Source organism: Elephas maximus, chromosome 23 (assembly GCF_024166365.1).
Source record: "Elephas maximus indicus isolate mEleMax1 chromosome 23, mEleMax1 primary haplotype, whole genome shotgun sequence".
NCBI classification, from domain to species: domain Eukaryota; kingdom Metazoa; phylum Chordata; class Mammalia; order Proboscidea; family Elephantidae; genus Elephas; species Elephas maximus.
The window spans coordinates 7,200,279-7,217,189 of record NC_064841.1 but is presented as its reverse complement, the minus strand read 5'-3'; the positions used below and the strand labels follow the sequence as shown (position 1 = coordinate 7,217,189).

General features: G+C 43.6%; 1 protein-coding gene across 3 annotated transcripts in view; it reads left to right on the top strand.

Moving 5' to 3' along the window:
- P2RY1 (purinergic receptor P2Y1) overlaps positions 1–16,911 on the top strand; it is a 297,571-nt gene that overhangs the window by 277,226 nt on the left and 3,434 nt on the right. The window contains exon 1 of one of the 3 annotated variants that reach the window (XM_049867464.1): positions 13,558–15,411. The exons of the other annotated variants lie outside the window; for them this stretch is intronic. Coding sequence (XP_049723421.1) covers positions 14,230–15,366 — 1,137 coding nt within the window. The 5' untranslated portion in view covers positions 13,558–14,229 and the 3' untranslated portion in view covers positions 15,367–15,411. Of the gene's footprint in view, positions 1–13,557; positions 15,412–16,911 lie in introns of those variants that run through there. 3 annotated transcript variants of the gene reach the window in all.

Sequence of the window (16,911 nt, the reverse complement as noted above, 5' to 3'; positions counted from 1 at the left end):
AGAAAGTAATGTTCCCAATTTACAGACGAAGAAAACTGTGCACAAGGAAGCTGAGCGTCCATTGTCAGACAGTGGGAGCGCTACAGCTTAAATCTACTATTTAGTCTACTTTTTTTACAGCCTGTGATATTTTAGAGTCCCAAGGTTTAGACAGTATCTTTTTTATTTTCATTCCTGCATAGTAATCCAAATCTACAAATTTGAAAATACCTCATCTTGTGTAATGGATTGAATTGTGTCCCCCCAAAATATGTGTCAACTTGGTTAGGCCACGTGTAGTTGTCCTCCATTTTGTGATTTTCCCGTGTGTTATAAATCATAATCTCTGCCAGTGGTTAGAAGGACTACGGTGGGATGTAACACTCTTTCACAGGGCACCTCCCTGATCCCATGTAAAGGGAGTTTCCCTGGGGTGTAGCCTGCACCACCTTTTATCTTACAAGAGATAAAAGGAAAGGGAAGCAAGCAGAGAACTGGGATCCAATATCACCAAGAAAAAAGCACTGGGCACAGAGCTTGTCCTTTAGACCCCAGGTTCCAGTGCAAAGAAGCTCCTAGTCCAGGGGAAGACTGACGACAAAGACCTTCTTCCAGAGCTGACAGAGAGAAGACTTCCCCTGAAGCTGACGCCCTGAATTTGGACTTCTAGCCTACTAGACTGTTAGAAAATAAATTTTTCCTTGTTAAACCCATCCACTTATGGTATTTCTGTTATGGCAGCACTAGATGACTAAGACATTTTGTCAGTTGTCTCTATTTAAAAAAAAAAAAATTCGCAGAGAAGAAACACAAGAGTTATGAACTATACTGGGAGTTCACATTGTTGAGTTTGGAAAAGCAAAGTTTAAAGGGTTACGAGTAAGAGTGGAGAATGACTAGGTAATTATTGGCCCACTCCCTCCATTAAGGATACAAGGAAACTCCAGCTATTTTCACTGGGGTTTACACTGTGATGCCCCTATGTCTTTAGCTGCTATAAAGCTCCTCTCCTCTCCCCTACCACACACATACAAATGTAATGTTGACGTTTCGTTATTAAGAAAGAGCAAGTGTCCTATTGAAAGCACTGGGTTGCTTACACTAGCTAGAACTGGAGGCTGTCGCCCCATTTTAGATGACTTTGTCTGCAAGAAGAATAAACTAGAGCCAACCAATCTGTGAGTCCCTGTCTAGCCTTCTTAATTTGATACCATTATAGAGAAAGCATTGGAGTAACCCTTGTATCTTCAATACAATGGACCTAATGGATTCCATTTACTCATAGTCCAGAGCTTAGCAAAGGTAATAGTATTTGTGTTTTGATGTTTATTTTTTATATGTAATATTTTATCTTTATATATCTACTGTTATATATGGCCTTTAAAAGTTCTACTTACATAGGCATTTACCACTTTTCCCTAACCAACAATTTGCATGACTTTGAAAACCAATTTCTTAGATTTCTCGTTCCCCTTCCACTTCTTCTTCCTCCTCTTTTCTGTGATGTGGTTTTCCCATCTTTTCTATAATGTGGCTTTTCCAGTTGGCACATCCTTCTGTCTCTTTTGCTCATATGGAGGCATCAGCATTTCTGCTTTCCCAGACGGATTTTAACTCTGTGATTAAGACTTTGGAATTCTTTCTTTTCCTTTTAATAATACCCAATGAATTTTTATTTAAGCCTCCATCTTGCTTACATCTCCCAGTTCCTTTCCTGTGCCTTCTCATCCAATAATCTCAGCCATCTGGCTCCCAGATCTTTTTCTATAAGGCATCCTATTACTGGGAGGGACTTTATATTTACATGCTTCTTTTGGAGAACTGCCATGTTTTCCTATATTGGTTTTAATTAGAAGTTCTTGGTTTTCTACAAAACATTCTGCATGATGGCTCTTCTGTGCCCTAGTTTTGTTTCCTATAGCTTTTTGATGTTTTTTCATATCCTTGTCATCAAATCCAGCAGTGTCCTTTTTCTGAGTATTGATTTCCTTTGACATTTCTTTGTATTTAACTTGCCTTATATTCCTTTTTAGATTTATGATCTTTGTCCTTGACTTAATGCTTTTATTTTTTGCAGTAACTTAATAGGTAAGAGCCTTATTCTTGTCTGTTCTTGGAGAGAAAATTTTGATTTGCCTGATTCAAATTCTTGATCTAAGCTTAAATGATGCACCATGATATCTCTTAAGGAAACCAGCTCCCTTCATGCATTTATTGTGCATGGATTTAATTATGTCCCCAAAATATCTGTCAGCTTGACTAGGTTGTGATTCCCTTGTATGATTGTATTACTGTCTGCTGTTCTATCTTCCGATGCGATTTCTCCATGTGTTGTAAATCCTGTCTCTATGATGTCATAAAATGGATTAGCAGCAGTTATACTGATGAGGTCTACAAGATTAGGTTGTGTCTGAAGCCAATCTCTTCTGAGATATAAAAGAGAGAAGCAAGCAGAGAGACAGGGGGACCTCATACCAACAAGAAAGCAGCACCAGGAGCAGAGCGTGTCCTTGGACACGGGGTCCCTGCGCCTGAGAAGCTCCTCGACCAGAGGAAGATGGAGGACAAGGACCTTCCTCCAGAGCCTACAGAGAGAGAAAGCCTTCCCCTGGAGCCGATGCCCTGAATTTGGACTTGTAATACACTAGACTGTGAGAAAATAAATTTCTCTTTGTTGTAGCCATCCACTTGTGGTATTTCTGTTAAAGCAGCGCTAGATGACTAAGACAGATAGTGCTTCTCTGTGTTTTGGTATCAAGCCCCCGCCGTTGTGGAGCAGTTCCTGTTTAGCAATTCTAGCTGTTCAGTTTTCTTTCCTTTACCTTTTCAACAATATTACTGGCATGGTGGCAATATTACACACCATTAAGAAAGTGGTAAGATATGTACATATACTAACATATATGTTATGTATATATGTAAACATATATGGTATGACCCCAATTTAAAAGGTAAGTATATTTAAAAAAAAACCAAACCTGTCACGGTCGAGTCGGTTCCAACTCATAGTGACCCTATAGGACAGAGAACTACCCCATAGGGTTCCCAAGGAGCACCTAGTGGATTTGAACTGCTGACCTTTTGATTAGCACCCATACCTCTTAACCACTGCGCCACCAAGGTTTCAAAATATATATATATGTATGTATATATATATATATTCATATGAATATAATTGAAAGGGGAAAAAGTCTCTGGATGAGCAGATGTTAACATTGGCCACCCGAGGGTATAGAATTTTCCATCTGTTTTTTTCTGTGTTTGTGTGTGTGCTTGTGTGTGGTGTGTGAGTGAGAGTGTGTGTGTGTGTGTGATTTATCTGCAGTATTTATTTCCTCCCATAATAATTGTGCTCCTGGGTAATTAGTTGAGTCATTTTTATTAGAAATGACTGTGTTTGAAAAATTATTGTTTAACCTCTTTATTTTATCACATTTGTCATTCAAATAGCCTACCATAAGCCAGCAAGTATAGAAAACGAAGTCTGCTCAGACGGTCTACAGAAAGAATTCAGCTAAGGCTGTTAAAACAAGAACACTTTTCTTCCCTCTAAAAATGTCCTCACACTCTTCACTTCTGGAATGGCCAAGCCTGATAGGAATTCATTTCTTTCTTTCTTTGGCACTGTCACTTTGGCATCTGGCCACATCTTTCCCAGCAACGTTTTAGAACATCCACCTGGTAATCAATAGCCCTTCTCCAGCTTCCTGTCCTGAAGAGCCAGGACAGGTCCCCTTCCTGCATCCTCTGTCCTGCTTCCTTTACAACATAAACACTCACATACACGTTTGTCATCTCAAGGGGCTGTAATCAGCCTTCTGAGACCTGACGTTATTCGTATTATATGTAACTTTAAATTCTGCTTTTTCTAGACTGATAAACTGTAAGAAGCTTATCAGGACTTAAAGATTTCTTTGATGGGCAAGTTTTCTTTTACTGTGGACTCCTTTTTCTTCTTTCCTTTCTTCCTTTTGCCTCTCCTCTTTGAGAATTTATATCAATTTCCTCATATAGTCTATTCATACTTAATATATTTAATATAATATTTAATATTGTATATTTAATCCTGGTGGTGCAGTGGTTAAGCATTTGGCTGCTAACCAAAAGGTCGGCAGTTTGAACCTACCAGCCGCTCCTTGGAAACCCTATGCGGCAGTTTTACTCTGTCCTATAGGGTTGCTATGAGTCGGAATTGACTTGATGGCAATGGGTTTGGGGTTTTTGTTTTTGTTTATTTAATCTTCAGATTTTACATTCATTTTCCTCAGTCTTTCCTTCCATGAGGAAAGGGAAATGAGCCCCCTTCCCTTCTTTATACTTACCTCTATGTACTTGTAAATAAAATAGTCTTTTCTGAGGTAAGGAGACTTGGCCTCCTTTTCTCGCGTCCCATCTGTTTTATGGAAGTGCCGCTCGTTCGTGATCACTACTGTGTCTGTTTCCCTGTGCGTTTTCCCTTCCAGAGCTGAGCTGCAACTGCTTTGTTTCTCCCCTCTGCACTTAAAATGCCTCTTCTATATCTTTCCTCTCTTTTAGAGTCCTACATCCTTCTCCTGTGTTCATTCTGAGCAGATGTTACCAGCCTACTTTTTTTCATTTCCCCTTTCGTTGATTATAACATGCTCTTGGGTGTATACTATAAAGTGACCTTCCTCCCCAGCACAATTCTTTACAGTATTTTTTTTTTTTAACCAAAAGCAACAACCTTATCCTCCATTCCAAACCACTTTTCCTTACTAACTTCACACTAATTCCATAATTTTGTGAAGCCTATCTTTGGTACATCTCTGAGTGTCTGCGTGCTGGTAGTTATCTTTGTTTCTGAATGAAAAGTATTTGATCAGTATTTAACCTCATCTCTCCTTGCCACAGCTGTCCTTCACACATACGTTTTCTCATCCAAACACCAGCCTACCACTTTCATTGGTGATGGTACTCTCTCATGGTATCTTCCTAAAGGAAATGGCGATGTCTCGTACAACTAAGATTTCACGTCTAAGGAGAATGAACAGAGCCTCTAGCCATGGCTGGCTAATGCAATCACCACAAAGGTTTTCCAGCCTTGCTTTCCACTTTTTTCTGAGCCACTCATCCTCCAAATCAAATTCCATTTCTCTGCTGCTCTGAAGATCATGTCAAACTCTTTATTTCCAGCGACTCAAATTACTGTCAATATGTCCATTGAGTTACAAATGAATTAATAATTAGGGTCCCAATAGTGATTACATGCCCTGAAACGGGTCTCCATGAACGAAGCAGAACCTTATAACTTATCTTTTATCAAAGGAAGCCTTCCATCATCCTAGCAAGAATGCAGTAATTCCTTTCTTTTTTTCACAGTTGCCTCCTAATGCCCTTGCAGACAAAATAGATGAGACAACAGTATTTTTCTGCCTTCTTCCTTCTCAGTTCATTCATTCTGCTCAGTCCTTCCGTTTTCCCTGGACATCTATACATGGCTGCTCTGTTGGTCATAAATTCTCACCAGACCGTCCACCAAAGCAAGGCAGAAGAATGCAGTCGGCTCCCAGGGTCTGCTCTCATCACTGTCAGAGCAGTGTTTCCCCCACCAGCCTCTGTATGGCTGCAAGCACCATCCATCCTCCACCCCCCTGACTGTGGGTTTGCTTGTGACAATTGCTTTTCCTGAAATCCTTCTTCTCCTCCTGTCTCCTCCCCACCCACCAATCACACCCACGGCCACACTGCCTTCTACCCCAGAGATGATAACGATTTCATTGCTTGATCACATCCTTCCTGCTCCCATTTCCCCTTCTAAGAGAAGTAGCCCACCCTTCTTTTCTCTCCCATTAGAGTCTGTTGTTCAGCCCTGGGTGAGGGCTCCAATGGTCAGCCTATTCTCTACTCCTTCAGGCCAAAGTGAACTGGACCATGTCATTCAGATTTTTTCCCCAGGAATTTATCATTGAAAATAAAGCCAGGTATTGAGTGCCCATGTCAAGCTATGCCCATGCGAAAAGAGAAAAAACTGATCAACAGCGAGAGAGATGGGGAGGGGGGTGCGAGGGTGGGGTGGGGGAAGGAGTGAGGGGAAGAGAAGGAAGGAGAGAAAAGCAAACAGTTGAATAAAGAAAGGGTCTTTGGAGAAGTAGAGTAGATAAAATCTCTGATTTTCAAATTCCTATACCTACTTCCTTATGACACTCATACTGTTGTACCTTGCCAATGTTACTGAATCCTAGAAGGTGGTTCCATGTCTGGTACGCTCAGACTTGCCAATTATCTGGACACCGGTCTTTGAGAAAGAGAAAGTAACTTTATTGCAATGCGCAGAGCAAGGAGCTGGGAGGAAGCTCCTCAGATCTGGCTCCCAGAGCTATGGGGAAGCAGAGCTTATATGTGATTTGGGCAGCAAGATGGTGGCCACTGAGGTGTCCTGGGAGGAAACATTCTAGAAGGCGGCCAGGAAACAGGGGGTGACTGGTTCTTATTGGAACCTCTTGCTTTGGAGTAGGGTCTGTGTGATGACTTTCCTTCTGATTGGTTCCTCCTGTTGCTGCGTCCTCTGTTGAGGTCAATTAGCGGTCACAGCTGGCCCTTCTGTGCATGCAGGGCAGGCCAAATTTGGCTTGGGCTAGTTTAGGGACTAATGGAAATTTACTGGCATTCATAGGGTCAGGTTATACCAAAAGCAAATAAAGAGTCACTTTATTTGATCAAGCTGGTTTCAAGGGATTTGGCGTCTTACATCCAAATGCCCCCTTATCAAGACATATCCATTCAGAGAAAATTACAAGCAATGATGATAATAATAACCATAATAATGATCACTATCATTAGTTGTGCACATACTCTGTGCTGGGCATACACGCACAGCAATCTTCTGATATAGGGGTTATTAAATAATAACACCGGCACAAGACAGGTGTGGTGATTACCCAAGTGTATCTATTACAGCTGGTAAGTGGCCCAAACTGACCTTTGTACCAATTTCTGTCTTTCTCTCCAAGCCTGTGTTTACCTGTGTGCTGTGAGCTAATCCATGTGAAGTACATGCATCACAATTCCAGATTCCTAAACATGTATGACTTAGTCCTTGGACAGGAACAGTTACCACATTTTTAAATTGCACAGCACAGCCTCGTCAGGCAGGATCAGATAAAACCTTGCTACTGAGAGCTTAGTGGCTGGGTGAGCAGCTTGAACATCAACTGGATACTTGTTAGAAACAGAGTCTTGGAGTGTACCCAACCTCTACTGGATCAGAACCTGCATGTTAGCAAGATCCCCAGGTGATGTGTATGCACCTTCGAGTTTGTGAAAGCCTTCAGTAAGAGACTCAAAGATGGTGCCAATGAGGAAGATCGTGTTTTACTTAGTCGGTGGTTATCATCATTATGACGTAGTGTCCAAGATAAATATCTAGCTGTGGTATCAGGTGTCTAGAACAAAGGCTGAAAGATGAAGAAAATCAGAGCTAATGTAAGGCTCTGGGGTTTAGCAAAACCCTATTATTGAAAACACAAGAATTTATCAAGAAGCTACTGACTGTTTTCTTGCCTGAAGTATTACCTAGTCTCTATTTGGTTTCTTTTCCAACTACAAATAACCACTTCTATATTGGTTTTTATTTGATTTTACTTTTTTTCTTTTTTTTAATAAGCAAGAGTATTCCATCTTTGTAGGCTGACTCATTGGGTACTCACTTCGGCTACCCAGATTTCTTTCCAGAAGTGTCTAAAATTTGGCTTGTTTTAAGAAGATTCTCTGTAATCAGCCCATTCAGCCAGCCTTTAGACAAGAGTCTAAACTAAAAAAGTACCAGAAGTATTTATAATAAACGATACAATGTTCTCCTCTTTAAAGTTGGTTCCATTTTGGATACTACTGGTGGAAACCTGTTACCAACTCTTTACAGAGCTGGATTCCAAAACCTGAAACATGAGTGACACCAACAGCTATTAAATTTGATCTTGAAAAATGTGGAACACTTGGGGCATAATTGAGATCAACACCCAGAAATGAACTGATGGAAGGATGTGACTTACATAAGAAAACAGGGCTATTTCTTTATTTTTACTCCTGAGTTTCATTTGCCTCTTTGGAATTTAGGTTAAGTACTCAAAATGTAGATGTACCAAAAGTTAATAATTTATTTATGATGAATATGATAACGATGGAAAGTAACTCTCAAATAATGCCATATTCTCATCCTGTGTGGTACCATGGAAACCCTCTAAGGGTTCACAATTAAGGTACCAGACCTCAGATTTGAATAACTAGCTCTGAAGTATTTGTGCACCCACAGGCTTTATGAGCATTTATTTCTCTGTCTTTTTAAAAAGCTAAGTGCATAGAGAAATTGTAAGATAACTGGTATGCAATATAGAATTTCTAATCTGTTATCAGCGAATGTTCTAAGACATGTCTTTGGAAAGCCTGCGAGGTCAGAGACAAGGGAGGAAAAGGAATATTTATCAGGCAAGGATGCTTAGAGAAAGGCTGAGGCTACAAGCCATGACTGGAGTGTTTAAACGCATGTGCTAGGATTTATTCTGGATTTAGCAAACATTCTTTTAAAAATATTCCAAGACCAGGACTTCATGTAGAGAGGGCTAAGTGAACCAAATATCAAGAAACGGAATACAGAAAAGTGGTTCCTTTAGATACTCAACTTCTGGGAGCAAGAAACTTTCTGAAGGATGGAAGCAAACGTAAGTGGCCTGGGATTTTACAGGCTCTTGCAAGTGATTTGGCGGCACAGATGGAAAACCTAAAGAAGGCTCTTTAGCTGGTGGCTTATTGTTGCCTTCCAAGGGGCAAGTACTCAATAGGAACAGGACTGTGTAGCCTTTGTCATCTCACCTACCAGATCTCCGTACAAACATGGAGATTTAAACGTTGATGACTGAAAAGCTCTGTGCAGAGATTTATCAAGAACTGAGATTTCCAAAGGTCTCCCCCTCCCCTTACCGTGCAAATATCCTGCCTTCCCTTCTTTCCGCACCTGAGTGTTTCCTCTCCTGCAGTTCCCTTTTCTTCCCCTCCTCCCTTTCCCTCTTCTTCCTCTCCTCCCCTCTTTTCCTCTCCCTTCTCTCTTACCTCTGCCCTGCCCTGCTCTCCTCACCTCTTCTCACCCCAACCTTGGGTCAACCCTGCTGCCTGTATTCTGTGTCCTATACCCCTGCTGTGATTCTTAATGAAATAAATTTCCGGAAGCCTACTGATTGGATCCATGACAAGTGTCTTAATTTATAGAACAGCTGGGCCCTCCACATCATGGGACAGTCCTTTTATTCTTACTCAGTACACTCCCTCTCCAATTCCACTCCACCCTAGCCCTCTCTCCTTCTCCTTCATTGAAGGACTCAGCTATGAATTCCTCAGACTTCCTCCTTTTCCTATTTTCATCTTGGGGGAAGGAGGGGCCTCCTTACTTTCAACAGATGCATCTCAGAAGTTGTCACATCTTAGTTGATAAACTTAAAAGAGTCTCTCAAATGATTCCCTTATCTCCTAAATCAGGGTCTCATTCTCTCTCACCTGAAAATTCCTAACAGCTGTCCTGCCCATTGGCTCTTTCTTCTTTCATGCTGCCACCAGAGTTAGATTTAGGAGTTGCGATGAGTTGAAATTGACTCAATGGGAACCGGTGATTTAGTTAATCAAATCTTATGTTTCTTCAACTCAACTTTAAAGTTGGTGTCTTAGGCTGGATTCTCTAGAGAGGAAAAACCAGTAAAGCATATAAATATATATATAGAAAGAGATTTATATCAAGGAAATGGCTCACGTGATTGTAGAGGTGGAAATGTCCAAAGTCCATGGATCAGGATAGAGGCTTCTCTCAATTCATGTAGCTGCAGGGGCTGGCAAACCCAAGATTGGCAGGTCGGAGAGTGGGGCTCCCGCTTTCAGGCTGTGAAGATTGATGAATTTCAAGATCTGCAGATAAGCTGATAGCTCAAGTTCCAAGAGTTAGAGGTCAGACGAACAGGAGGCAGCTACAGGATCCAAATCCCAAGACCCGCAGATAAGCTGATAGCTCAAGTCCCAAGAACCAGAGGTCAGACGAACAGGAGGCAGCGCAGGATCCAGAAAGAACAAAGAACCACAATGTCTACTTATATTTGGATGCAGGCCACACCCCCAAGGAAACGCCCTTTCAACTGATTGGCTACTCACAGCAGATTTAATCATGGGAATGATCACATATAAACACTAGAATCATGGCCCAGCCAAGCTGACACACAATTCTTAATCATCACAATTGGAATATTTTATGTTTATCGGAATTTTTTTTCTGTTTGTGGTCTCGATTAGACTATTTCCCTATGACCTTTCCATCTTCGGTGATTGCTATATTTCCTGTGACTTTAAAGGAGGAGCAAAGAAGAGATTTTTCTGAAGATGGTGATGAGAATCTACACAGACATGAGAAAAGCAGCTTTTTTGTTTATGAGTTTGAGAAGGCCAAAGATCTCTGACTTCCTCAGAATTGTCTATCCTCTGATTGCATATTAAATGTTGGCTATTTTTAGAAAAAGATAAGTAGAATATTTGGGAAGCTTCTAAAATATTCTTTGACCAATAGCAGCTTAAAAATCTGACTCAAATATTTCTCTTATAGAAGGCTGCTAGGAATGACCCTTTCTGTGCTCAGTCTGTCCGAGTCTCTAAAAGATGACTGCCTATCCGTGCCCTGCACTGTTTGTATTTCACCACAGGGTGACGGTTAAGTACACGGGCTTTAGGCATAGATGATCTAGTTTAAATTCCAGTTTCTACTGTGTTACTATGGGCAAGTTACTTAACTGCTCTGTGCCTCAGTTTCATCACATAAGATGGGGATACAATAGCCAACTACCATCCTAGAATATTTTTAAGAATTAAAGGAGATCATCTTTGTTACTTGTGAACAGTGCATAGGAAAGGTATATTATTGTTGAATATTATTATATGTTGGTATTATTGTTAGCTATGTACAGCCTTTGCTTTTCCGACTAAACTGTAAATGCCTTCAAGTCAGGAGTTTACATTATTAATCAAATACAGATTAACACAGAATGGTTGAGGCAAGTCACTTCAATATATGGAGTATATTCTTTTCATACCTTTAAGGCACTTACAAGGAGCTCTGGTAGTGCAGTAGTAAAGTGCTTGGCTGCTAACCGAAAGGTTGGTAGTTCAAACCTACCAGCCACTCCCTGAGAAAAGGATACGGCAGGCTGCTTCTGTAAAGATTACAGCCTTGGAAACTCTATGGGGCAGTTCTACTCTCCCCTGTAGGATGGCTATGAGTCGGAATTGACTCGGTGGGTTTGGTTTTAAGGCATTTATGATTGGTGTTCAAACATCAATAAATGCTGATATGTTTTTGGGTGTTAAATAAGTTTTTTTTTTTTCTCATTAAACCTAGTCTAAGTGTTTTCCAAATAGAAAAGTAATCCACATATGATTTTTAAATACATGTAATATCCACAAGGCACAATTTTGATTTGAAACATAATTTAAACATAGAAAAAATATATTAAAAAAATATAGAGATGTAGTTAAATCTATTTAATGTGCAGAATGTAACAAAAGTATTTACAAAATTTACCTTTTTACATCATTAAAAAAAAAACGTCTATGGTGCACTCGACACAACTACCACCCCCAAATTCTTAGTAAAGTGTCAGTTTTCCGAAAGCGCTCAAGGTATCTGGACTAAGTGTACATTTCAAAGCATCCACACTGTGGGGTAACGCACTTGCCACAGGCTGCTCAGTGGGGTTACCTACTGCTTAGGTTGCAAATGAAAAATGCAAAGGAGTGAGGAGTTGGTTCCTGTTGAGTATTCACGGAACTCTTAACGGTTTTCTTTGCTTCTTTCTCTCTCGTAATACCAGCTAATGCCATCCTAATCAACCAACATGAAGATGTTGCCTGCTGCGAGGGCTCTGAATTAGAGAATCAGAGAAGTTGGGGACTAGAAGGAATCCAGTCTAACTCTCTTATATCAGTAGATGAAAAAACCGAGGCCTGCTGTATTCATTCCAATTAAGACTGTTTTCAAGATAGCAACCAACACTCAGGCCTTTTATCTGAGTTATTTAATTGTATGGTAGCTTGTCAAGCTGTTCAACTGGCCAGAAGACAAAATACCAGAGTACTCAGGAAGCCATGTGTACGGATATGGTCCTTTCTGTGTTCCTCTAAAGGATCTGTCTGGATCTTCCAGGGTATTTTCCTTTGTGTTTTCAAAGCTCAAGGTTTTCCTGGGGGTATTTTTTAAGGGGACATCATCATATAACATTTGGGACCACAGGAAAATCTTTATAGCATACATTATAGAGACATTATCTTTTCGGAATTTCTTTTTCCTCTAAGAGAACTCCTTTGTTAATAGTCACAGAAAATATATTGTTAATTATTGTCAGGAAGTAGATTCCATTCCTGCATGGTTTCATTTAACTGTGTCCGAGAACAACTAACCATTTATTTTCAAATCAAACTTACTCAAATTTTGAAGTGAACCGCTTAAAAATTTGATACATTCAAGGTATCAAAAAAGGATTTCAATAAGTATAGTAATTAAGGAAGTCCCCAGTCTATATTTTTAAGGTTCTTTCTAGAGGTAATTGTGACTAATCTCTTTAACTGAACGAAATAAGGATTGGTAATAAATCCCAAAAAACATGCCATAATCACTTTGGGGCCATCATTGTCTTTTACATCTGTCTACACAGAACCGTATTTAATTTTCAACGTGTTCCCAATACGATTTTGAAATTATATTTTCATTGCAACCTCTTTTGTTTAATTAAAAGTACTGGACGGGAGGATCTGGAGAGCCTGTCTTGTAGGTGGTAGGTATCTATTAAGTTAAATTGCGCTGAAACAACGTGCAGTATTGACTGACAATCTTTTGACAAAGCACCTTTGGAAATGCGCACATTGATGTTGCTAATTATGTCACTCTGTTAAAAAACTGGTTAATTACAAAAAACAATATTGGAATAAGAAGGGGGAAAAAAAAAAAGAAAAAACAGACTGGAAGAGCAGAAAGGGATTCCCCAACCGCCACCCTCGGGAAAACTCTGAAACTAGAAGGTTCCCGCATGTGCCCGCAATTCCGCCCCGGCGATGCGAGGCGCTCTGCAATGCCAGGGCGTTCCCGGCCGGGCACTGCTGGCTGCTCGGAGCCTGCAAACACCTGGTGTAGACTCTGAGGGCCCTGGAGACTTCTGTCGCGCGGACCGGTGGGCTTCGGGGCTACAGGCAGAAGGCTCGGAGCTGTCTTAAGGGTTTCCTGTATGTCAGCAACTTCACTTTGCCGAGATAGCCGACGGAAGAGCGAAGGAGCTCTGGTGGCCAATCGCTCGCAGGCAGGCAGCCCAGACCGCGCGCACCCCTCGCCCTCACCAGACTCGCGAGCAGCGGCGGGGCAGCGGCTGAGCGCGCCCGGCCAAGGCGGAGATCGGCTCCCCCGAAGACGGCCCCAACTGCCGGCGGCGCCCCGGAGCGCGCGGGCGGGCTGCCAGGCGGGCCCGGCGGAGGCACGCCCCTCGGCGCTCGGCGGAGCGCGGACTCGCCCGGGTGCCCAAACTCCGCCCACCCCCGCGGGGAGCCTAGCGCTCCTGCCCGCCCCCTGCACTCCGGACCGAGGCGGCCTGGGAAAAGGCCCCGAACTGCACAGACAGTGAATGGGACGCGATCCAGAGGCGCACGAGTCTGCGGCCACGCGCGCCCCGATGGCCCCTAGAGGCTGAGCGCGGAGGCGGGAGGGCGGAGAAAGGGGCGCGGGGCCCGAAGCCGAGCTGCCTGCTTCTAAGGTAGGGAAAGGACGATGCCCACACGAAGTTGATCTCTGGGGGAACGAGGCTGGGGCGCGCCCTTCCCAAGCCTGAGCGCCTCGGGGCGAGTTTGGCTTGACCTCGCTGCGCCCCGGGCGCGCTCTCCGGCGCGGATCCGCCGGCCTTCGGGAAGGCGCAGTCGGAAAGTTGTCAGCAGCAGTGCCCTGAGCGCCCTGTTGTGTAACCTCGGCGCTGCCAGCCGCGCGGGGAAGTTGCTGGCCCGGCCGCCAGCCCGGCGCGGCCGCGGCCCCGGGCGGATTTCATGGCCCGCGGCGAGCGCGGGGCCGGAGCCAGCTTGGGCGAGCCCCCGCGCAGCCCTTTCGGGGAGGACTCGCCGCGCCCGCTCCCTTCCGCCCGCCCGGTTTTCCGATGCTCGCTGCGCCCCTCGCCGCCGCCGCCCTCTCGCCGCCGCTTGCCTGTGGGAGCCGCCGCCTAAGTCGGGGAGGAGAGAATGACCGAGGTGCTGTGGCCGGCTGTCCCCAACGGGACGGACGCCGCCTTCCTGGCCGGCCCGGGCTCGCCCTGGGGGAACAGCACGTGGGGGAACAGCACGGCCGTCTCCACCGCCGCCGCCGCCGCCGCTTCGTTCCGATGTTCCCTGACCAAGACCGGCTTCCAGTTCTACTACCTGCCGGCTGTCTACATCTTGGTGTTCATCATCGGCTTCCTGGGCAACAGCGTGGCCATCTGGATGTTCGTCTTCCACATGAAGCCCTGGAGCGGCATCTCCGTGTACATGTTCAACTTGGCGCTGGCGGACTTTCTCTACGTGCTGACTCTGCCCGCCCTGATCTTCTACTACTTCAATAAGACGGACTGGATCTTCGGGGACGCCATGTGCAAGCTGCAGAGGTTCATCTTCCACGTCAACCTTTACGGCAGCATCTTGTTCCTGACCTGCATCAGTGCGCACCGGTACAGCGGCGTGGTGTACCCGCTGAAGTCGCTGGGCAGGCTCAAGAAGAAGAACGCCGTCTACATCAGCGGGCTGGTGTGGCTCACCGTGGTGGTGGGCATCTCCCCCATCCTCTTCTACTCGGGCACCGGGCTCCGGAAAAACAAAACCACCTGCTATGACACCACCTCAGACGACTACCTGAGAAGTTATTTCATCTACAGCATGTGCACGACCGTGGCCATGTTCTGCGTCCCGCTGGTGCTGATTTTGGGCTGTTACGGATTAATTGTGAAAGCTTTGATTTACAATGACCTGGACAACTCGCCTCTCAGGAGGAAATCAATTTACCTGGTGATTATTGTACTGACGGTTTTTGCTGTGTCTTACATCCCTTTCCATGTGATGAAAACGATGAACTTGAGGGCCCGGCTGGATTTTCAGACCCCAGAAATGTGTGCTTTCAATGACCAGGTGTATGCCACTTACCAGGTGACAAGAGGCCTGGCGAGTCTGAACAGCTGTGTGGACCCTATTCTCTATTTCTTGGCCGGAGATACTTTCAGAAGGAGACTCTCCCGAGCAACCAGGAAGGCTTCCAGAAGAAGTGAGGCAAATTTGCAGTCCAAGAGCGAAGACATGACCCTTAATATTTTATCCGAGTTCAAGCAGAATGGAGATACAAGCTTGTGAAGGCAAAAGAACCGCGCCCCCCCATAACCTCACTTTTGTTACATGGTAGGATGCTAAAATAGAGCCAAGCCCCCCCCCCCCCCCCCCCCGCCTTTAAGTTTCTAGTGAGATTAGAGGACATTCAGACCAAACAAGTTCAACAAAAGTAGAGAAATGCCCACGTCCATGCTTGGGCTTCCTTTCAGAGTCTCCCTTCTTTCTGACTAGAAGTATGTGTAGTAAATTATACTACCCCAGTTAAACATTTACCTTTTTTTCTTCCTTTAAAACTTACAACCTTCTCTCTGGATCTCCACATAAACATTTAAAGTGTGTGTGCACAGGAGTCTTGGAGCAATTTTGATATTAATAATTTCTCAGAAAACAACCTGAGTGCTTGAAACTTGAGTTTGTGGTTCCTCTAACCTTTATTTATTTATTTTTTTTAACAGCCCATGCTAGGAACAGGTCGGAACTCTACATCTTCAAAACTATGTAGTACACCAAAAAAAACAAATAAATAAATAAATAACCGAAACCTATTGCCGTCTAGTGAATCCTAACTCATAGCGATCCTATAGGGCAGAGTGGACCTCCTCCATAGGGTTTCCCAGGCTGTAAAGCATTACAGAAGCAGACTGCTGCAGACTGCCACATTTTTCTCCCACAGAGCAGCTGGTGGCTTCAAACCTCCAACCTTTTGGTTAGCAGCAGAGCAGTTGGCAGCCAAGGCCTTAACTGCAGCCAAGCAGTTAACCACTGTGCTACTAGGCCAGTCGCCTCCATATTTAGTACAGTATAGCAAAATACTAAACTCAGCTCACTCAGTATCCCACGGAAAGATCTCTGAGCTGGCTGTCTGTTTGGGGGTCTTACAAACATAGGTAGTAGCTGGTGAGCTTTGGAGAAGTGAATACAAAGGTCAGTGTTAATTAATTTAACAGCCTGGAAGGTGATTGCTTCCTAGTTATTTCTGGAAAGCTGCTCACTATACTTTGGGTCCTAAATGTTTGATGGTGGAAGCCCACATCAATTATCTTCAGGGAAAAATGCCTTCAGAATAATCCGAGTGTACGTACTTTCCTTGTGAACGGCACGACCTCTGAGACTTCCTATGATAAAGAGCGTTGACTTGTACCACCGCTGTGCAGTCCTTAGGAGTTGATTTGTGTTCCAGGGCACTCACATCTGTAAAAACAGTTTGAAAAATCGCAGCTAAGTTACAGGCCAGAGTTGAAATGAAGTGGAATGACTGTTAGCAAGTTGAGAGGATTTTCAGCAGGAGGATAGTATTATCAGAGGGGGAGGTGGCTGACAGTATCCATAATGCAGAGCCTGCAAGCATGTTCGCAAACCTGTAAGAGGCAACTGGGGATGGGCAAAGACATTCTAGAATGAGGACTTTAGTTTAAATTGAAATCAGTATGTAAAAGTCTCTGTTTTGCTCTGTTTGAGAGCGTTAAATGCAATATGTAAGAAGAAGATGAAGAAACAGGCTGAATTTGTATAGGTGATGCTGAGAGAAAGAAAAGCTATAATCCTTTAATGGATTTTACATCTCATGTT